General features: G+C 54.3%; 2 protein-coding genes across 5 annotated transcripts; one reads left to right on the forward strand and one right to left on the reverse strand.

Moving 5' to 3' along the window:
- The first annotated feature begins 5,360 nt into the window (after positions 1–5,360).
- TNK1 (tyrosine kinase non receptor 1) lies at positions 5,361–15,143 on the forward strand. 2 transcript variants are annotated; one of them, XM_025362791.1, is made up of 13 exons: positions 5,361–5,959; positions 7,903–8,160; positions 8,321–8,391; positions 8,496–8,687; positions 8,780–8,935; positions 9,049–9,332; positions 9,565–9,835; positions 11,625–11,719; positions 12,057–12,221; positions 12,446–12,525; positions 13,783–14,081; positions 14,165–14,260; positions 14,348–15,143. In XM_025362791.1, the coding sequence occupies exons 2-13, from the start codon at positions 7,998–8,000 to the stop codon at positions 14,459–14,461; spliced, it is 1,986 nt and encodes a 661-aa protein (XP_025218576.1). In that variant the 5' UTR covers positions 5,361–5,959; positions 7,903–7,997; the 3' UTR covers positions 14,462–15,143. The 2 variants fall into 2 exon arrangements, with proteins under 2 accessions (XP_025218576.1, XP_025218575.1); XM_025362790.1 differs by having other exon boundaries at positions 12,042–12,221; positions 14,348–15,119.
- Positions 15,104–20,237, reverse strand: PLSCR3 (phospholipid scramblase 3). Of its 3 annotated transcripts, none has more exons than XM_025362793.1 (8): positions 19,852–20,237; positions 19,465–19,642; positions 18,961–19,196; positions 18,827–18,869; positions 18,504–18,724; positions 18,152–18,313; positions 15,997–16,158; positions 15,104–15,805 (listed from the first exon to the last, which is right to left on the reverse strand). In XM_025362793.1, the coding sequence occupies exons 2-8, from the start codon at positions 19,469–19,471 to the stop codon at positions 15,749–15,751; spliced, it is 888 nt and encodes a 295-aa protein (XP_025218578.1). In that variant the 5' UTR covers positions 19,472–19,642; positions 19,852–20,237; the 3' UTR covers positions 15,104–15,748. The 3 variants fall into 3 exon arrangements, with proteins under 3 accessions (XP_025218578.1, XP_025218580.1, XP_025218579.1); XM_025362795.1 differs by having other exon boundaries at positions 19,465–19,520; positions 19,852–20,231; XM_025362794.1 differs by having other exon boundaries at positions 19,465–19,646; positions 19,852–20,229.
- Between the last annotated feature and the right edge of the window lie 747 nt (positions 20,238–20,984).

Here is a 20,984-nt window from a genome sequence, read left to right on the forward strand (position 1 = left end):
GTGAGCTATGATCACAATGCATCACTGTACTCTAGCCTGGGCCACAGAGCAAGACCTTGTCCCAAGAAAGAAAGAAGAAAGAGAGAGAGAGAGAGAGAAAAGAAAAGAAAAAAATAAGAAAGCTGGGCATGGTGGCATATACCTGTAGTGTAGTCCCAGTTCCTCAGGAGGTTGATTTGAGGTGAGAGAATCACTTGTTGCCCAGGCTATTCTCGAACTCCTGGCCTCAAGTGATCCTCCCGCCTTGGCCTCCCAAAATGATGGGATTACAGGCATGAGCCACCACGCTGGGCCGAGTTCAGGAGTTTGAATCAGCCTGGGCTGGGCAACATAGCTCCTTTCTGTCTCTCTCTCTCTCTCTCTTTTTTTTATTTTTGAAACAAGTTCTTGCTCTGTTGCCCAGGCTGAAGTGTGATGGCACCATCATGGCTCACTGAAGCCTCAAATTCCTGGGCTCAAGCAATCCTCCCATCTCAGCCTCCCGAGTAACTGGGACTATAGGTGCATGCAATCAGGCTTGACTAATTTTTATTTTATTTTTGTAGAGACAGGGGTCTCACTATGTTGCCCAGGCTGGTCTTGAGCTCCTGGCTTCAAGTGATCTTCCCACCTGGGCCTCCCAAAGTGCTGGGATTACAGGTGTGACCCACCACACCCAGGTGAAACAATTAATTACTATTTGGTTTTTTTCGAGACAGGCTCTAGCTTTGTTGCCCAGGCTGGAATGCAGTGGCAGGATCTTAGCTCACTGCAACATCTGCCTCCTGGTTTCAAGCAATTCTGCTGCCTTAGCCTCCCGAGCAGCTGGGACTACAGGTGCTTGCTGCTATGCCCAGCTAATTTTTGTTATGTTTTGTAGAGACAGGATTTCATGATGTTGCCCAGACTAATCTCAAAATCCTAGGCTCAAGTGATCTTCCAGCTTCAGACTCCCAAAAGTGCTGGGATTACAGATGTGAGCCATAACTCCTGGCACAATTAATTAAGTTTTTAAAAAATAATAAAGCAACAGAAGACTATAAAAGATGACCAGGGACATTAAAGAGCCAAAGTATCTTTGGCTGAAAAAATGACATGAAAAATGTAATTGCTGAAGTTAAAAAAAAACTTTTTTTTTTTTTTTTTTTTTTGAGACAGAGTACTTACTCTGTCGCCCAGGCTGGAGTGCAGTGACACAATCTCAGCTCACTGCAACCTCCACCTCCCAGGTTCAAGTGATTCTCCTGCCTCAGCCTCCTGAGTAGGTGGCATTACAGGCATGTGTCACCACACCCAGCTAATTTTCATATTTTTAGTAGGGACAGGGATTCACCACGTTGACCAGGCTGGTCTTGAACTCCTGACCTCAGGTGATCCACCCGCCTCAGCCTCCCAAATTTCTGGGATTACAGGCGTGAGCCTCCATGCTCGGCCCCCAAAAAAGACTCTTAAATATGACACAAAAAGCACTAAAAGAAAAAAAAATGAATAAATTAGACTCCACCCAAATTTAAAAATTGTTATTTTCCAAAGACACTGTTAAGAAAATAAAAGGGGCTAGACAGAGTGAGACTTCATCTTCGTTTAAAAAAATTTTTTCTTGGCCAGAGGCAGTGGCTCACACCTACACTTTGGGAGGCCGAGGCAGGTGGATCACCTGAGGTCAGGAGTTTGAGACCAGCCTGGCCAACATGATGAAACACCGTCTCTACTAAAAATACAAAAATTAGCTGGGCGTGGTGGCACACACCTGTAACTGCAGCTACTCAGGAGGCTGAGGCAGGAGAATCGCTTGAACCCAGGAGGTGGAGGATGCAGTGAGCCGAGATGGTGCCACTGTACTCCACCCTGGGCAACAAGAGCAAAACTCCATCTCAAAAAAATTTTTTTCTTTTAATAAACAAACAAATGAAATGAAATGGTCAAACCACTTTGGAAAACAATTTTTTGGTTTCTCAAAAAATTAAACATGGGCCGGGCATGGTGGCTCATGCCTGTAATCCCAGCACTTTGGGAGGCTGAGGCAGGCAGATCAAGAGGTCAGGAGATCGAGACCTTCCTGGCCAACAAGGTGAAACCCCGTCTCTACTAAAAATACAAAAAGTTAGCCGGGTGTGGTGGCAGGTACCTGTAGTCCCAGCTACTCGGGAGGCTGAGGCAAGAGAATGGTGTCAACCCAGGAGGCGGAGCTTGCAGTGAGCAGAGATCAGGCCACTGCACTCCAGCCTGGGTGACAGAGTGAGACTCTGTCTCAAATAAATAAATAAATAAATAAAAATTAAACGTATTCATTTTATGACCCAGACATTTCACTCCTAGGTATTTACCAAAGAGAAAGGGAAACATATGTCCACACAGAGACTTAAAGACAAATGGTCACAGCAGCTTTATTCATAATAGGTGAAAACTAGAAACAATGCAAATGTTTATCAACAGGTGAATGTATAAATAAATTGTGGTACATCCATACAACGGAATACTACTCGGCACTGAAAGGGGATGAATACTGATGATACATACAATATCTTGAATGAATCTCAAAATAGTTATTCTGAGTAAAAGAAGCCAGACAAAAAAGAATGCATACTGTACGATTCTATTTACATAAACTTCTAGGAAATGCAAGCTAGTCTAGAGCAATGGAAACAGATCAGTGGTTGTCTGAGGAATGAGGGACAGAAGAGATTACAAAGGGACATAAGGAAACTTTAGGGGTGGCAATATGTTTGTTACTGTGGTTATGGTGATGGTTTCATGAGTGCACACATTTGTCAAAACTTATCAAATCACAAGCTTTAAATATGGGCAGTTTGTTAAATGGCAATTATACCTCAATAAAGCTGTAAAAAAAAAAAAAAAAACTCCAGTGGATAAAAATAATTCAAATATCCATCATTAGGATACTAGATTTGAAAAGTAATATATTTATATAATGGACTACTACTTCATAATAAAAAATAACTACTAATATGCACACAGCATAGATGAATCTCAAAAAGATTATGTTGAGTGAAATAAGCCAAAAACAAAAAAAAACTGAATAAGCACTCCATTTATAAGATCAAGAGCAGGTAAAGTGATCATTGGATTTTTTTTTTCCCCTTTTTTTTTTTTTTTTTGTGGCAGTGGGGAACAGAATCTTACTCTGTCACCAGGCTGGAGTGCAGTGGTGCGATCTTGGCTCACTGCAGCCTCCACCTCCTGGGTTCAAGCAATTCTCCTGCCTCAGCCTCCCAAGTAGCTGGGATTACAGGCACACGCCACCACAGCCAGCTAATTTTTGTATTTTTAGTAGAGACCAGTTTTTACCACGTTGGCCAAGATGATCTCGATCTCTTTACCTCATGATCCACCCAGCCTCCCAAAATGCTGGGATTACAGGCTTGAGCCACTGTGCCCAGCGTTTTGTTTGTTTGTTTGTTTTGAGACAAAGCCTCACTCTGTTGCCCAGGCTGGAGTGCAGTGGCATGATCTCAGCTTACTGTAACCTCTGCCTCCCAGGTTGGAGCAATTCTCCTGCCCCAGCCTCCCAAGTAGCTGGGATTACAGGCGCCTGCCACCACGCCCGGCTAATTTTTGTATTTTTAATAGAGATGGGGTTTCACCATGTTGGCCAGGCTGGTCTTGAACTCCCGACCTCCGGTGATCCACCTGCCTCGGCCTCCCAAAGTGCTGGGAATACAGGCGTGAGCCACTGTGCCTGGCTAGATCACTGGGTCTTAAAAATCAGAGTAGTAGTTCCCTCTGGGGGATGAAATTGACTAAAAATAGATACAAGGGAACTTTATGGGATGAAAGAAATGTTCTGGATCTTTAGCCACATTAATAGATGTGTACATTTGTTGAAATTCATCATATCGTACAGTTAAATGTGTACATGTTACTGACTATAGATTATAGCTCAGTAAAAGAGTGTAATTAAAGTAGAGTAGGGGCTGAGCGCAGTGGCTCAGGTGCCCGCCACCACGCCCAGCTAATTTTTTTTTTAAGTAGAGACAGGGTTTCACCATGTTAGCCAGGATAGTCTCGATCTCCTGACCTCGTGATCCACCTGCCTCGGCCTCCCAAAGTGTTAGGATTACAGGAGTGAGCCACCAGGCCCGGCCAAGTAGAGTAATTTTCATATGCATATAAAAATAATCAAAAAATAAAATTAAAAAACCTTGTGAGGATTAAACAGCACATCAGATGTAACCTAAGAGAGAATTAGTGAACTGGGACAGACTGGAAGAGATTACCTGAATGTATCACCAAGACACAAAGAGATGAAAACTACAGAAGACAGGTTAAAAGACACGGAGGACAGAATGAAAAGGTCTAGAACACTCCTAATCAGAGTTGGCAAAGGGGAGAGCACAGAGGATGGAGGAAAAATAATACCTGGATGGTTTCTGAGAACTTTCCAGTATGATAAAATATGTGAATTCATACATACAGGAAATACAACATACTGAGCAGAACAAATAGAATAAATAAATATCTAGATACATTGTAATAAAACTGCAAAACACTAATGACGTCTTAAAAGCAAGGAGTAGAGAGATCATCTACACAACAATGAGGATTAGACTGAGGAGACTTCTTTACAACCAACATGTATCATGCCTATTATATGTCCACACTGTCCTAGGTACTTAGAACACAAGCATGAACAAGCCCCTACCCTGTGGAGCTACAGAACCTCTATCAGGGATCGCAGATGTGCAGGAACAGTTATAGTGTGATGAGCGATCCTGGTTGGAGGGCAAAAGAATCAGCAAGAAAACAATACCATAGAACAGCATTATGAAGATTTTCCTATCCCACCTAGGATCCACACAGGGATTGGCCCCAGGCACAGATCCTTGCTGGCAGCCTGAGAGTCACTCGGTCTAACTTGGTTTCAAGGCAACTCCACCAACCTTTATTAAATAAGGCTCTGGGTCTCGGGGTGCTGGCTGCCTGCTCCCACTTTCCCTTACAGACATCTGGACCCCTCCCTTACCCCTCATTATAAGCAAGGAGGAAGAAGAGGACCCCAGGCTGGGAAACACGGAGGTGGTAGTTGGGATCAAACATCCTACATGTTTACCAAGACCCGGAGGGCTTTTCCCTCCAAGGGACCCTTGGGACAGCAGCTGCTATGTTCCCGCATCCTTCCTTGGGACAGGGGGCAGATTAGATGTCCTAAGACTGGCAGCTTCCTCTCTGGGACCCCTGAGAGACGCGGGGACAAATGCTCCTTCTCAGAGCCTTCCTCAAGGTCTGGACTGAGTCCCGGTAGCCACAGGCTAGGTAGAAGTGTACAGGGCCCTGGGTTCTGCAGAGCTTACATGGAGGGCGGGCATTATGCTGGAATGAAGCCCAGGAGTGTCAGTAATGGGGAAGCGTGCCCTGAGGCATGGAATGCTGCCCGTGATCAACAACAGCTTCAACTGTAGACTCTGTCTAGGCCAGGGCCAACTCTCCCTACCAACACCAACAACTCTGCCCTGGCCCCATTCCAGGGTTCATTAAGAAAAGCATGCTAGGAAACTGAACCCCCTGCCATGGGGCAGGAACTGTGTCCTATTTAGCCTTATATTCTCTGTGCATGAACAGGATAGCTCTACCGGGCGCTTATTCAGGTAAGCAGTGGGGTCCTGGCTGAGAGGTGAAGGATTTGGCGAGAGGGCACGGGGAACAGAAACAGAGGAGTGAAGTCTGGGGAGGGCTGGGAAGCTATTCGGAGGAGGCTGGAAAGACGTGAAGGAAGTTGAGCAGAGGAGAAGGGAAAGGGTCTTCTCACAGTCGGGGCGATCTGGTCTAGAGGAGGGAGGGGCTGCCAGCCGCCCTGGCGACCGTCACCTTGTCCCACCAGGAAACTCGGGGTGCGGCTCTCGCCAGCCCCGGGCCAGCCGCCAGGTCCCCGCCCTCCGCGGGATTTACTCCTGTCCCGCCTTCTCGGATTTAGCCCAGGCAGCCTGGGAGGTTCCGCAGTCGCCGCTTCCGCCTTGACCAGGTGAGGGTCCGGACCGAGCAGGGGGCCCGGGCTGGGGCGGGCCGGCGGAGCAGCCGTCGCTGGGGGCGCGTCCCGGAGGCGCTGGGCCTGTCCCCTTCTCCTACGTCCTTCCCTCCCGCAGCCGCGCTTCCTCCTGTCTCCCTTCTCCTGCGCTCCCTACTTCCCACCGAGCGCGCAGGGCCGGGTTCCCCAGGGTCCTGGGCTTTCTCCTTCCCAACCCAACCCCCGCTCGCGCCCGGTTCTGAGCCCACCTGCGCGTTTCCAGCTAGGCCCAGCCTCATCCTCTTCCTCCATGCTTATATTGTAGGGGAAAGGACGGGTCCAGGTGTGTATTAGGGAAAGTGTGAGCAGGCTGCCAGTATCCAGAGGCCCAGAGCCTTATTTAACAAAGGTTGGTGGAGTTGCTTTGAAGCCAAGTTAGACCTAGTGACTCAGGCTGCCGGCAGGCATCTGTGCCTGGGGCTGAGTTCAGGTAGGTGTGGGACTGTGTACCTGACAGCCTCCGTGACTCCATAGGCAGCACCTAAGCCTAGCGGCCATCACAAGTGCCTGAATTGATTTCAAATGTTGCTGCATCCGGTGGAGTAGAGGCAAGGACCCCTGGACCTCTTTTGGCTTGAGGTGGCCCTATGTATGCCCCTATAGCTCAGGTATGCTGTGTGCACACTGTACCTCGATGTCTCTGTGTTGTGTTCATGTGGACCTTTGTGTCTCAGTCGTGTGGGGCAGTGAACTGCTGTGTCCCATGGATGTGACATGTATGTACAAGGAACATCTCATGGAAGGACATGGATGAGCCTGGGCGTTTTGTGGCTGCATACTGGAATGTCTCAGCGTTAAGAGGACATATATCGACCAGGCGCGGTGGCTCACGCCTGTAATCCCAGCACTTTAGGTGGCCGAGGTGGGCGGATCACAAGGTCAGGAGTTCAAGACCAGCCTGGCCAATATGGTGAAACCCTGTCTCTACTAAAAATACAAAAAATAGCTGGGCATGGTGGCACGCGCCTGTAGTCCCAGCTACTCAGGAGACTGAGGCAGAAGAATTGCTTGAACCCGGGAGGCAGAGGTTGCAGTGAGCCGAGAACATGCCACTGCACTCCAGCCTAGATGAGAGAGCGAGACTTGGCTCAAAAAAAAAAAAAACAGGACACACTTTGGGAGGCCGAGGCAGGCGGATCACGAGGTCAGGAGATCGAGACTACCCCAGCTCACACAGTGAAACCCCGTCTCTACTAAAAATACAAAAAATTAGCCGTAAGTGATGGCAGGCACCTGTAGTCCCAGCTACATGGGAGGCTGAGGCAGGAGAATGGCATGAACCCAGGAGGCGGAGCTTGCAGTGAGCCAAGATAGCGCCATTGCACTCCAGCCTGGGCGACAGAGCAAGACTCCGTCTCAAAAAAAAAAAAAAAGGAGGACATGTATTTTGGAGCCTCGGCCATGTTTTGCAGTATATCTGTAGGTTTCAGTGTGTGTGTGGCAGTGTGTGGGAGGCAGTGTACCTTCGTGTGTGTGTGTGCTCTACCTACATGCCTGAGGTATGGTGTGGTTGTCATATCTGGGCATCTCTAGTGTGTGTGGTAGGCAAACATGTCTCATGTTGGAGGAAGGGAAATGTCTCAGGTGTGTATGAGTGAGTGTGTGCCACCGTGTAGCTCAGGTCTAAAAGGGCAGTGTTTCTGGGTGTCCGGGTGTATGATGTGCCATGATATTTCAGAGTCAGGATGGTAACATACCTGGAGTCTGTAGTAGGAGCAGGCAGCATGCTAAAATTGCAGGTGTGAGCAGGGCAGGTTACTCAGAGGTGAAGGGACAGAGTACCCAGATGCCGTGGGCACAGGGAATATTCTACCTGGTATTTGTGTGTGTGAGTGGCAGGGATCCTGGCTGTCTCTGCTGTGTCCCTCCCTCTGTACCTGAGTGTTTCTGATGACGTGCAGGTGGAGCTGGAGACCCGGTCTCTCTAGGGCCTACCCTGGGCCGAACATCTGAAGGAGAGTGCCCTCCCTCATCCTTCGGGACACCTTCTCCGGACATGCTTCCTGAGGCCGGCTCCCTGTGGCTACTGAAGCTGCTCCGGGACATCCAGCTGGCCCAGTTTTACTGGCCCATCCTTGAGGAGCTTAATGTCACTCGGCCAGAGCACTTTGACTTTGTAAAGCCCGAGGACCTGGACGGCATTGGCATGGGCCGGCCTGGTGAGAGACCCCTGCCCCGAGGCCCTGGTGTCTCTGTCCACAGCCTATCAGTTGCCTTCCCCCACCACAACCCTCTTCCAGCCCTTTTCTTCCCTGGAAGTCTCTCCGCACTCTTCCCCACCCCCACCTCCACCCCAGCCCTGATTCTGGCCTCCCACAGCCCAGCGCAGACTGTCCGAAGCTCTGAAAAGGCTACGTTCGGGGCCTAAGTCTAAGAACTGGGTCTACAAGGTGTGTGTTGTCAGTGGGCAGCTTGGGCCTGGGAATGAGGTGGCTTGAGGGGCAGGGAGGGGGGTGCAGGGCTCTGCATACCGGATTTCCCATCCCTGTTTCAGATCCTTGGAGGTTTTGCTCCTGAGCACAAGGAGCCCACCCTGCCCTCAGACAGCCCAGCGCACCTCCCTGAGCCAGAGGGGGGCCTCAAGTGTCTGATCCCAGAGGGTGCTGTTTGCAGAGGGGAGCTGCTGGGTTCGGGCTGCTTCGGTGTGGTGCACCGAGGGCTGTGGACGCTGCCCAATGGCAAGAGTGTGAGTGTCCAGGGAGCCCACTTCATCCAGGCCGGCTGTCCCCTCTGTTCTTCATGCCCACAATGCCTAAAGTTGCTTCCCCCTACCTCCAGGTCCCAGTGGCTGTCAAGTCCCTCCGGGTAGGTCCCGAAGGCCCGATGGGCACAGAACTGGGGGACTTCCTGCGAGAGGTATCGGTCATGATGAACTTGGAGCACCCACACGTGCTGCGTCTGCACGGCCTTGTACTGGGCCAGCCCCTGCAGATGGTGAGCAGATCCAGCCGCTGGTTCCCGGGACAGCCGTGCAGCAGGAGAGTGCGGCAGGAGGGAAGCTGGGACCAGTGGGTCTGGCTCACGCGGCGCGGTGCTCCCTCCTGCAGGTGATGGAGCTGGCGCCACTGGGCTCCCTGCACGCGCGCCTAACGGCCTCGGCCCCTACACCCCCGCTGCCCGTGTCCCTGCTCTGCCTCTTCCTGCGGCAATTGGCGGGAGCCATGGCGTACCTGGGGTCCCGCGGGCTGGTGCACCGAGACCTCGCTACGCGCAACCTGCTGCTGGCGTCGCCCCGCACCATCAAGGTGGCTGACTTCGGGCTGGTGCGGCCTCTGGGCGGCACCCGGGGCCGCTACGTCATGGGCGGGCCCCGCCCCATCCCCTACGCATGGTGAGCGCGGGCCCGCGGGGGCATCGGGCTCTGAGCCGGGCGAATCCGGAGGGCAGCAGCCAAGGGAGATCGGAGGGGGCCGGGCTTCTGAGGGAAGCTGGGACCAGAAGGGTTATCCTCCTAGGAAAAGAGGACTTTTGTGAAAGATGGGAGCACTCGGGGGTGCTCCGTGGAAGGTGAGCCGCCGAGGAGCACGTGTCCGGCCCCCTTTCAGCTCCCCTTCCTTCCGCAGGTGTGCCCCAGAGAGCCTGCGCCACGGAGCCTTCTCGTCTGCCTCGGACGTGTGGATGTTTGGGGTGACGTTGTGGGAGATGTTCTCCGGGGGCGAGGAACCCTGGGCCGGGGTCCCACCCTACCTCATCCTGCAGCGGCTGGAGGACAGAGCCAGGCTGCCTAGGCCTCCCATCTGCTCCAGGGCCCTCTACTCCCTCGCCTTGCGCTGCTGGGCCCCCCACCCTGCTGACCGGCCTAGCTTTTCCCACCTGGAGGGGCTGCTGCAAGAGGTGGGAACCCCCTACCTCACTAGATACACAGTCCCTCTTCCCTCCATTCGCTCTCCCAGGGTTCCATGCAAGGACTAACATATCCAGATGCCTGTGCTGGGCTCTGGGATTCAGCTCTGAGCGAAACAGATGCAGTCCCTACTTGCAGGGAGATCAGAGCCCTAAGGAGGCAACTTGGGGATACACAGACCCAGACTGAAAGGCTGGGGTCTGTGTCTGGGCCAGAAAAGGGGCATAGAGGAGACAGCACTCAGTTACAGTCATGTTGACAGGCAGAGGAAGAGAAGGACTCAGTGTGGGAGGGGGAAATAGAAGTAATGAAGCTGCAGGCCAGGGCGCAGTGGCTCACCTCTGTAATCCCAGCACTTTGGGAGGCAAAGGTGGGCAGATCACCTGAGGTTGGGAGTTCAAGACCAGCCTGCCCAACATGGAGAAACCCCGTCTCTACTAAAAATTACAAAATCAGCTGGGCGTGGTGGTGCATGCCTGTAATCCCAGCTACTCGGGAGGCTGAGGCAAGAGAATTCGCTTGAACCCAGGAGGCAGAGGTTGTGGTGGGCCGAGATCACGCCATTGCACTCCAGCCTGGGCAAAAAGAGCGAAACTCCATCTCAAAAAATAATAATAATAATAATAATGAGGCAGCAGAGTGAGCAGGAGCTGTGTCATGGAGGGCTTTGCAAAGCATGTTAAGCTAACACGTAGAGCACTTAACCTGTGCAGGACACTGCACTGTGAGCTTTACATGGGCGCATATGCAGATTCGCTCATTTAATGCTCTCAACCATTGGATGAGGTAATTATTATTATTATTTTCTTTTGAGACAGAGTCTTGCTCTGTCACCCTAGCTGGAGTGCAATGGTGGGATCTTGGCTCACTGCAACCTCCACTTCCCGGGTTCAAGCAATTCTCCTGTTTCAGCTTCCTGAGTAGCTGGAACTACAGTCGCCTGCCACCATGCCTGGCTAATTTTTGTATTTTTAGTAGAGATGAGGTTTCACCATGTTGGCCAGGCTGGTCTCGAACTCCTGACCTCGAATGATCCACCCGCCTCGGCCTCCCAAAATGCTGGGATTACAGGCATGAGCCACCATACCCGGCCTGGATGAGGTAATTATTATTATCTCCATGTTACTGATGGGCAGTTGAGGCACTGAGAGTTACCTAAAGTCACATGGTAAGTGGAAGAGTTGGGATTTGAGCCAGTCAGTTTGACTTCAGAGCTGTTCCCTAAGCTGCTACACTCTACCACTAAAGTTTAGTCTTTACTCTGAAGGCATTTGGGAGCCAGGGAAGCCTACTAAACAGGGGAGTTACAAGCCACTCTGCCCATGACGGCACTCTGGTGTGGCGCAAGAATGGATTAGAGGGATGATGCTGAGGCTGGGAGACCAGGTAGGCAACAGTGGCTGTGAAGCAGAAGGGAGATGAGGAGGTCTGGGTGAGGGTAGAGGCAGTGAGGCTGCGGAGGAGTGGAAATTTCCCAGAGGGGCTTGGGAGGCTGATCTGATGGGCCTGGACGAGGAGTGAAAGTGGTGTACAGGATGACGCTCCTGTTAGTCCCCCTAGGTAGAGCTAGGGCCCTCGCTTGCTCCTTGAGCCCTGACCTGTTTGTCATGAGATCCAGGTCTGCCTCCCTCACTAAATTACAACTGGGGGATAGGGAGAGTCCCACCCTGGGCCCAGCACAGATGACATACAGAGCGGGGCTTTTCTTTATTCCTGCTCCCATATTACCTTTCTGACTCAGGCCACAAGCCCAGCCACCCTTTCCTCCTGTCTCCACAGGCCTGGCCTTCGGAAGGATGCTGTGTGAGGGATGTCACAGAGCCAGGCGCCCTGAGGATGGAGACTGGTGACCCCATCACAGTCATCGAGGGCAGGTGACAGTCCTGTACCTCTCAAGCATCCTCAGGAGGAGGATACCCTCCCAACCTAATTCCTGATCCCTTCCTTCTCTGCTTCTCTCCAGCTCCTTAACCTTGATCTTCTGTCTCATCTCCTCTCCCCACTGGGTCCTGAAAGCTCCAGCATGGTCCTGGCCTCCCTGCTGGAGCCACTGCTGGCCCATAGAGCCTTATTGCATTAGGGAAAATGCTTCCCTTCCTCTAGGCAGATGCAGCTCCAAGGCACATAGCCTAGTGAGCTGACTGTGGGCCAGGGCCCAGCCCTAACTCTTGCCCTTATTCCTATCCCATTTACCAGCTCCTCTTTCCACAGCCCCGACTCCACAATCTGGAAGGGCCAGAATGGTCGCACCTTCAAAGTGGGCAGCTTCCCAGCCTCAGCGGTGACGCTGGCAGATGCGGGGGGCTTGCCAGTCACCCGTCCAGTTCACAGAGGCACCCCTGCCCGGGGAGATCAACACCCAGGAAACATAGATGGGTGAGGACCTGAAAGGGTGGGGGACAGGGGTGGGCTGGGAGAACTGATGAAGTCCAGGAGATTCTCTGGAAAGGAAGCTTGGGGACAGGACCAGAATGAAGCTGCAGCCTCCACCCTGGGCGCTGGGTCTCCTAGGTTCCCCCGTGAGTTTTTTTGGGAGGGTGTATTGATCTGTGGGGTGGGGAGGGTTGGTGTGGAGGACGAACTGGATCCCTCTCTGACAGAGACAGAAAGAAGGCAAATGTTTGGGATGTGCCCCCAGCACGGGGCCAGAGGAGAAACGTGCCCCTGGAGAGGATGAAAGGTGGGTGTGGTGGACTCCAGAGTCCCTGAGGAGATCAAGACCAGCCCTTCAATTCCGACCCCCTGCCCTGATCCATGCCCTTGCATCTATTATTGCCTTCCTCTGAATTCTGTCTACTGGCATCCTAGCTATACTGTGAAATCTTTTTTTGTTTTCGTTTTTTTGAGACAGAGTTTCACTCTTTTTGCCCAGGCTGGAGTGCAATGGCGTGATCTTGGCTCACCACAACCTCCACCTCCCGGGTTCAAGTGATTCTCCTGGCTCAGCCTCCCGACTAGCTGGGACTACAGGCATGCGCTACCACGCCCGGCTAATTTTGTATTTTTAGTAGAGATGAGGTTTCACCATGTTGCCCAGGTTGGCCTTGAACTCCCGACCTCAGGTGATCTGCCCACCTTGGCCTCCCAAAGTGCTGGGATTACAGGCATGAGCCACTGCACCCAGCCCTATACTACGGAATCTTTTTTTTTTTTTCCTTGAGACGGAGTCTCGCTCTGTTGCCCAGGCTGGAGTGCAGTGGCGTGATCTCGGCTCATTGCAAGCTCTGCCTCCCAGGTTTGTGCCATTCTCCTGCCTCAGCCTCCTGAGTAGCTGGGACTACAGGCGCCCGCCACCACGCCCGGCTAATTTGTTGTATTTTTAGGAGAGACGGGGTTTCACTGGTTTTTCAGGATGGTCTCGATCTCCTGACCTCGTGATCCACCCACCTTGGCCTCTTAAAGTGCTGGGATTACAGGTGTGAGCCACCGCGCCCGGCCTACTGTGGAATCTCAAAAAATAGGAAGCCCTCCTGCCTTCCCTACTGTAGAGCACCTCCACACTCTGGGCCCTGAGCTCTGAGTTCTCTGGGCCCTCTGCCTAGGCCTTGGTGTCCATTTGCACATCTGTCTCATTGTCCCACCTGACACATGAACCACCCAGGGACAGGGCTGGCTAGCTCATCTGCAAATGCTTGCAAAACCATCCAGCTCCGCGCAGACAAAGACAGGGAGTGGGGCCAGGCATGGTGGCTCACGCCTGTAATCCCAGCACTTTGGGAGCCCAAGGTGGGCGGATGGCTTGAGTCTGGGAGTTTGAGACCAGTCTGGGCAATGTGCTGAAACCCCGCCTCTACAAAAATACAAAAATTAGCCAGTCGTAGTGGCATGCACCTGTAGTCACAGCTACTCAGGAGGCTGAGGTGGGAGGATCGCTTGAGCCCAGGAGGTGGAGGCTGCAGCGAGCTGAGATCAAGTTGTTTCTTTCTCAACTGTGCAGGCATTTCCAGGAGTCTGGAGTCAGTTCTGTCCCTGGGTCCTCGCCCCACAGGGGGTGGTTCAAGCCCCCCCGAAATTCGACAAGCCAGAGCTGTGCCCCAGGGACCCCCTGGCCTGCCTCCACGCCCACCTTTATCCTCTAGCTCTCCTCAGCCCAGCCAGCCCCCTAGGGAGAGGCTTCCCTGGCCCAAAAGAAAACCCCCACACAATCACCCTATGGGAGCGCCTGGAGCCAGTAAAGCCGCCGCCGTCTCTGGAGGCCTCTTGCCTGATCCTGAGTTGCAGAGGAAGATTATGGAGGTGAGGTCTCACTGAAATGGCCTGGTGGCCACAAGGGGCTACAGGCAGGGGCAGGGGCCTGAGTGGGGCTTTGTCTGTTACAGGTGGAGCTGAGTGTGCATGGGGTCACCCACCAGGAGTGCCAGACAGCACTAGGAGCCACTGGCGGAGATGTGGTTTCTGCCATCCGGAACCTCAAGGTAAAGCCAGTCCCTTCTCTTGGGGTCCCTCCTCTCCTGCCCCTGCAACCTGGCAGTCAGCTGCAGCCCACCCTCCTGCTTCCACAGGTAGACCAGCTCTTCCACCTGAGTAGCCGGTCCAGAGCTGACTGCCGGCGCATCCTGGAGCATTACCAGTGGGACCTCTCAGCTGCCAGCCGCTATGTCCTAGCCAGGCCCTGAGCTCAGCTTCTGCGAGCCTGGACACCAGCATGAAACACCTAGGCCCCTGAGGGCCTGGCCACATGGGACTAAGCAGAACCAGAACAAGGTCTTGACGGGGGTAGACTTTCCACCTGGGGAGATCCTACCTGCTATAGGCACGTGGAGGAGGAGCCCAGGGTTGGGCACTGGCAAATGTCTCCTCCCTCCTATGCTCCTTGGCTTCTGAAGGCTGAAGCTCCTTTGGCTCGGCCAAGAAGGATCTAGTCTGCCCACTACATTCTCAAACAAGAGGACTTGGAGGAAAAGAGCTGCTATACATCATATCCAGAGGAAGCTTCTACTCACTAGAGAGGATCAAGGGGTCACACTGGACCATGCGAACAGCCATCCTGAACTGCCATCAGCTACCACACTGGACTCTGTGGGGCAGCCATCCTGGATGATGGAAGCCGCCATATTGACTTGAGGTATTGGCCCAAACTGCCTTCATTTGGTCCAGGGCCATCGTGGGTGATAACGATTGCTCTCTTGCACTCAAGGACATTTGATGCTGGTAGTATGGATTATGAGATGGGCTAGCCCCTGCCCCAGCCCAGCTCTCACATTCCCCTTTGTTTTTTCCCATATCAACTCCTTCTACCCTCCCCTATTACATACATCTTTCAATGTCCAAAAAGTTACAAAGTTTATATGAATGTAACATATAAAGATGCAGCCTTTTTCCTAGGGCAAGGGAAGGAAGGGCGGTTACATAAGGCACAGGAATCGCAGCAAGCACCAGCTGAGGGCAGGGCCCTAGTGGGAGAGGAAGTTGGCACTGGGGTCCCCCTGCAGCTGTTTATGGGGAGGTGGAGACCCCGTTGAAGTGCCATGGTCTGAGGCTGAACTAATTGGCCAAGCAGATGCTGGGGGGGTGGCTATGTCCACCGTCTTTGGTGCAGCTTGCCCTTCCCCACCCCAGCCCTCTTGTAAAACCCCAGAGTCCTGGGTTCCAGAGGCCTCCTTTGGAGCAGAGGCCCTGGAAGGGGGCGGGAGGGAGTGCATGGGGAAAGTGTGAAAGCTGATATGCCTGTGTGCCAAGGGACTGCTGGGACAATGGTGGGAGGTAGCAGGAGAGGGGCTCTCATACATACCCCTCCTTGGGTACCACAGGGGCAGGAGGCCAGGGAGCAGGGTAGGGATGGGGCCCCCCTTCTGTCCCCTGCAGTGTACATGGAAGAAAGGGGCTGCCCGGAGGAGGGGCCAGGGCAGGCGACCATCTGGAGTTCTCATCGAGGTGATGGTCTCCTCACACCATGGTGGCCTCTAACTGGTGACGGCAGAAGGCCCCGCACCTCCTCGCTTCTCAAAGAACATGTAGTCCTAAGAGGAGGCTACTGTCAACGGGAGATCCGGCTGGGCCAGCCAGCTCGGCTGTCACAGGCCAGCTCTGGAACCTCAACCCCCACAACACCTATCCCTGACTTTCCCCTAGCAAGAAGCTAGGAAATGCATAAAGCTTCGAATGACAGCAGAGGACAGGCAGGAGGTGGGGGCAGGGGCAGCCAACTCACAATGAGGAACGTGGCTCCCAGCAGCACAGCCTTCACCCTCACATCCAGGTCCAGCGGGAACTGTAGGCCAAAGTCATCTGCATCCGTGAAGGCTTCTCGGACCAGGCCCCCCCACTGCTTGCTGATGCGGCCCACACTGCGGGATTCATCCCGAGTCTTCACCTGTTAGCCGGGAGGGAGGAAGGACCCAACTAAGGAGGAGGCAGCCAGTCTCACCTGCTCCAGTCTCACTCCCACAGTCGCATGTATGGATTTGCAGGGTCTCCACTAGTGAATCTTCCCCTCTAGAGGTCACCCAGTGATTGCTTTCCCAACAGATTCCCATCACAGAGTATGACAGCTGGGGAAACTGAGGCACTCTAGATCACGCTGTGAGTCTGTACCCAAAATTAGGATTCAGACTCAGATCTGCTGCTATCCAAAGGCGATGCATGACATAACTGAACATCAGTGGTGGGAGAAATGGAAGCATGATATAATCCAACCCCCTTAGGATATGGCTGTTTGCTAGGTTTGCTCTGGTTCCCAATGCCCCTGCCACCCACAACTGGCACAGTTTATGCCCTGCACAAAGTAACCTGGCCAAAAGGGCAAGGAAAGCTACCAGAATCCTGGCTGTACTTCACTAGCCAAGAAGGCTCCTAGAAGGCTGTCTACCCCAAAGAATACCTTTTCTCTAATCTGCAAAGTAGGGGAGGGTCTTGCCCAGCACTGCATGAGAGCCTCATCTAGAGGGGATACACACCTATCTACTGTGGGGAGGGGCAGCAGTAAGTAGCCTTTGAGGACCACAATTTCCACTGGCTTCTCTGAGCCACACAGCAACAGGCCCTGCCGATGTGGGTAGTTACTCCCTGTGACTTCCTGGTCCTTTTCCTGTGCTCATTCTCCGGGATTAGAACTGGAGTGATTTCCTTTTGTGTCATTCCCATCCCCTTCCTGCACTGTCCTACAGCTCTGGGGCACTTCCTGCCGTGGTCCTAAGGGTGCAGCCTCAAGTATGGATCATTTATAATTATGTAAAAGGGACACTGGCCCTATGAGAACCCCACAGCCTATACATTCCCATCCGGAGATCACACAGTTATTACATCTTATTCCCAACTGGTTCCCATCACGGAATCTCCCTCTGGCTACCAAGGTGACTCATTTTTGCAAAGTAACCTTAGGTAGGTACCTCATTAGAAGCGTTGGAAAGTCTACTGGATTATACCAGTTGTTTCTCCCTTATATGCACAAGGAATTATCCCTTAAACAACTCAAGGGTTGGCCAGGTGTGGTGGCTCACGCCTGTAATCCCAGCACTTTGGGAGGCTGAGGCGGGTGGATCACCTGAGGTCAGGAGTTTGAGGCCAGCCTGACCAACATGGAGAAACCTCATCTCTACTAAAAATACAAAATTAGCCGGACATGGCAGCACATGCCTGTAATGCCAGCTACTCGGGAGGTTGAGGCAGGAGAATTGCTTGAACCTGGGAGGCGAAGATTGCGGTGAGCCGAGATCATGCCATTGCACTCCCACCTGGGCAACAAGAGCAAGACTCCATCTCAAAACAAACAAACAAAAAAACAAAACAAAAAAAAGAACTCAAGGGTCTGTGGAGTGCCTTTGTCTTCTAGAAACCAAGGTGCTTCCCAGGCCTCACCTTTCTCTGAAATTCTCACCACTTGGGATCTCCAGCTTCCAGGTTGGTGACAGGAATGTGAGAAGGATATATTGGATATCAGAATGGCAGGGGCATGTGGATTCTACTGTAGCAGGGCAGGCCACAGGATGTTAACATGTTAAAATCGTGCTTGTTCCAGGGCCCGGGCTCACAGACTCATACACAGCAGCCACATGGGCCCAGCCCACACAGACTTAAGCATCCTTCACCCCAAATCCAGGCTGGCCTTAGATTTTTTTTTTCTGCCCATCTCAGGGCCACGTGTAATAATCAACATTGCTCCTGAAGATGAAATCCTGGTTGTTACACTTTTATAAGACCACAGGGCCATTCTATTTCCAAATGGAGGAATGCTGCAAATGTGGTCGGAGTCACAGTGGATTTGGATTGATGAGCTCAGGGTCTTGACCTTAGTGTTAACTATCCTGCCTCATGGAAGCATCATCTAGGTTTACGAAGGTCCCAAGAACCTCTAGTATTCCTGATACCTCAAAGTTGGTGTCTGTGCCACAGCCACAGGTCCAGCAGGGCCCCACCACTCGCAGGACTGTCTGGCGATCGGCATCCTGGATGGAGAACTTGGGGAGGAAGGGATGCCAGGTCTGTAGCACGTGGCCGATAGTGGTGCCTGGGGGAGCCTGTACTTCCATCTGGAGTGGGAAGCAGACAGCGTCACTGCGGAGGCAGGGGTCCCAGCTCTATCATGTGTCTACTTGGCCCTCACTAAACCTCCCATTCCCACCTGCCCACTCCTACCTGATCCAGGCCTCATCTCAGGTGGACCTCATCATTGTCCCGCCCCACCAAGGCCCGCCCTCCTGGACCCATTCCTCCTCCCACCTCCTGGAGGCCACAGGGGCAGCAGCTGCAGCCACAGTGCAGCGGGCGGAGCAAACGGAGCACCTCGCGGTCCCCGGGGTCGGCCAGGCGGACACGCAGCGGCCGGCGGGCGCCACAGCACAGACGGGCGCAGCAGTTGCTCTCCTCGGCCGCCTGACCCAGGGGCTGCCCGGCCCCAGAGCGCAGTTCATAGCGGTTACAGGTCTCCCAGCCTAGGAACGCTGCCCGGGGTGACACAGGGAGACTTATAGAGCCTCGCGCGCCCAGGAGCCCACCATCTGGGCCACTATCATGAGGTCCAACCTCCCACTCCTTCTACTCACTTTCCACTCGCTCAGCCTTCTGGTGAATCAAAATCTGATCAATCTGGAAAGAGAGGGGCGGCGCGCACATCAGCTGGCCCATCTGGACGCCCAGGTCCCCTCCCAGTCATCCTCCCTCACTCCTTCCCACTCACCTGCACCAGGAATTCGAGGCCGGAAGGCACCCCAGGCAGTGGCAAGAAGGGGGCAGCAGACCCCGAGGCCACGGGACCGGGCGAGGGGAAGAGGGCGAAGCCGGGAGCTGGGGCAGGTACCTGGGCAGGCACTGGCGCCTGCCCGGGCGCAGGATGTAGCGCCGGCTCCGGGTACCCAGGGGTGACAGGGTAGGGAGGTGGGGGCGAAGGGGCGTAGCCTTTGGGGGGCAAGTAGCCTGTAAAGCGGTGGGGGCAGGATGGATTAGAAAGGGACCCAAGGCCTCATCCCCTTATTCTTCAGCCCATGGGCCGCAAGGCTTCGGGGGAAATGTGGTGGCAAGACGCAGAGAAAGATGGGGCAGGGGAGCAGGGTGGAGGTTCCCCGGAAGGAAGGGAGGGGCCCCACCCAGCCAGTCCGAGCACATTCCGGGAGGATGTGTTCGCACCCGGCTCTCAAGTCCGTGGGGGGATAACGGAGACCCCCGGACTTGCGCGCACACTTACCTGCCATGGGAGAAGGGCTTGAGGTTTCGGGATGATGGTGTCTGGATGGCTTAGTTCTGGAAGCGGAGGCAAACTCGGAGATAGCCAGACAGACACAGAGACAGACACAAAGACGGACAGGCAAACGCGGAGAGGCAGCTGCGCCCGGCGCGGGCCCAGGGTCTCTTGGGCGGCGCCTCTGACTCGGGGAGAAACCAAAGTGTCAGCGGGCGGGGCTGGGTACCTGGGACCCAGGATTCCCTCGGGGGCCCCAGAACCGCCCCCTCCCTTTGTTCTCCCATCCTGCGGAGGAGGTTGTGGGCGGACCGCAGGACAGATGGACCCGCGGTCAGACCGACAGCCCCACCTCGAGGGCGGTCTCCCTGACCCCTCTGTGCCCCCGCTCACCTGGAGCCCTCAGAACAGCCCGGGTGCCTAGCACTCGGCGGCTCACAGGAGCTGGCGGAGGCAGAGGCGGGCCGGAGCTCGGACCCCGGCCCCGCCCCCCGACCCCGGCCCCGCCCCCCGACCCGCCGGGCCCGCCCCCTCCTGGGCGGTGCGTCTGTGCGGGGAAGAAGGAGGCGGTCAGCTGCCCCGGGAGGCCGAGCGTGTGCTTTGCTCCTCAGCGTCGCCGGCGTTCCCGCCCCTTCCGCTCGGACTGCAGATGCCCGGAGAGTAGGAGCGCCTGGGGGAGGCGGCGGCTGGGCCCGGGCCCCGCGAACCCCGCCAGGTCGGCGGCTTGCGTGCTCAGCGCCCTTGGTGGGAGGCGAAGGCGGCCAGCGCCGCGCTGGCCCCTGGGCTCCTCCTCCCAAGGGCGGTCGGGCCTCGCTGACGCAGCGGAACACCCTTCACACTCACTCATTGGCTTCCAGGACTGGCTCCTGGCTCGCCTTCTGCCTCCCAGGGGCGACCTCGCCGTCTTCTCTCACTGGCGCAGCGGTGACCCACACGGGCAACTCGCAGCAACAGCAGTTTCTGCAGGTGCCGAAGCCACGCAGGTGACAAGCCGCCAAACGCTGTCACGCCTGAGCGTGCTCAGGCCGCCTAGAGGGCCAGAGGAGGACGCGCGGTCAGAAAAGACCCCCTAGACGAGTCTCTTCGACTGGATCCTAAGCCAGGACCAGTCCTGGCCTTGGGGAGCACTGGCTCAGTGGCGCAAGAGATGAGTTTAGAGACGGAGTGCAGTCCACATACACGGCGGGTTGTGCGGAAGCTGGGATTTGGCCCCACGGGCAGCAAGGAGTCCACCGAGACATTTTTAGAACAAAGAAGTTCAAATGTGTGTTTTAGAAAGATCGTGGCGGGGCGCGGTGGCTCATGCCTGTAATCCCAGCACTTTGGGAGGCAGAGGTGGGCGGATCACCTGAGGTCAGAAGTTTGAGACCAGGCCTGGCTAACATGGCGAAAACTCATCTCTACTAAAAATGCAAAAATTAGCCGGGCGTGGTGGCGGGCGCCTGTAGTCCCAGCTACGCGGGAGGCTGAGGCAGGAGAATCTCTTGAACCCGGGAGGCAGAGGTTGCAGTGAGCCGAGATCGCGC

Source organism: Theropithecus gelada, chromosome 16 (assembly GCF_003255815.1).
Source record: "Theropithecus gelada isolate Dixy chromosome 16, Tgel_1.0, whole genome shotgun sequence".
NCBI classification, from domain to species: Eukaryota; Metazoa; Chordata; class Mammalia; order Primates; family Cercopithecidae; genus Theropithecus; species Theropithecus gelada.

Excerpts from the sequence above, each read along its gene's own strand:
- PLSCR3 (XM_025362793.1), bottom strand. Across the intron at positions 18,314-18,503 it reads GCCCCTGTGGCCTCCAGGAG|ATGGAAGTACAGGCTCCCCC; the intron begins GTGGGAGGAGGA and ends TTCCCACTCCAG. Across the intron at positions 15,806-15,996 it reads TGGGAGCCACGTTCCTCATT|GACTACATGTTCTTTGAGAA; the intron begins GTGAGTTGGCTG and ends GCCTCCTCTTAG.
- TNK1 (XM_025362790.1), top strand. The coding sequence starts at position 7,998 with ATGCTTCCTGAGGCCGGCTCCCTGTGGCTACTGAAGCTGCTCCGGGAC. Across the intron at positions 9,333-9,564 it reads CGCCCCATCCCCTACGCATG|GTGTGCCCCAGAGAGCCTGC; the intron begins GTGAGCGCGGGC and ends TTCCTTCCGCAG. Across the intron at positions 14,261-14,347 it reads CTGCCATCCGGAACCTCAAG|GTAGACCAGCTCTTCCACCT; the intron begins GTAAAGCCAGTC and ends CTGCTTCCACAG.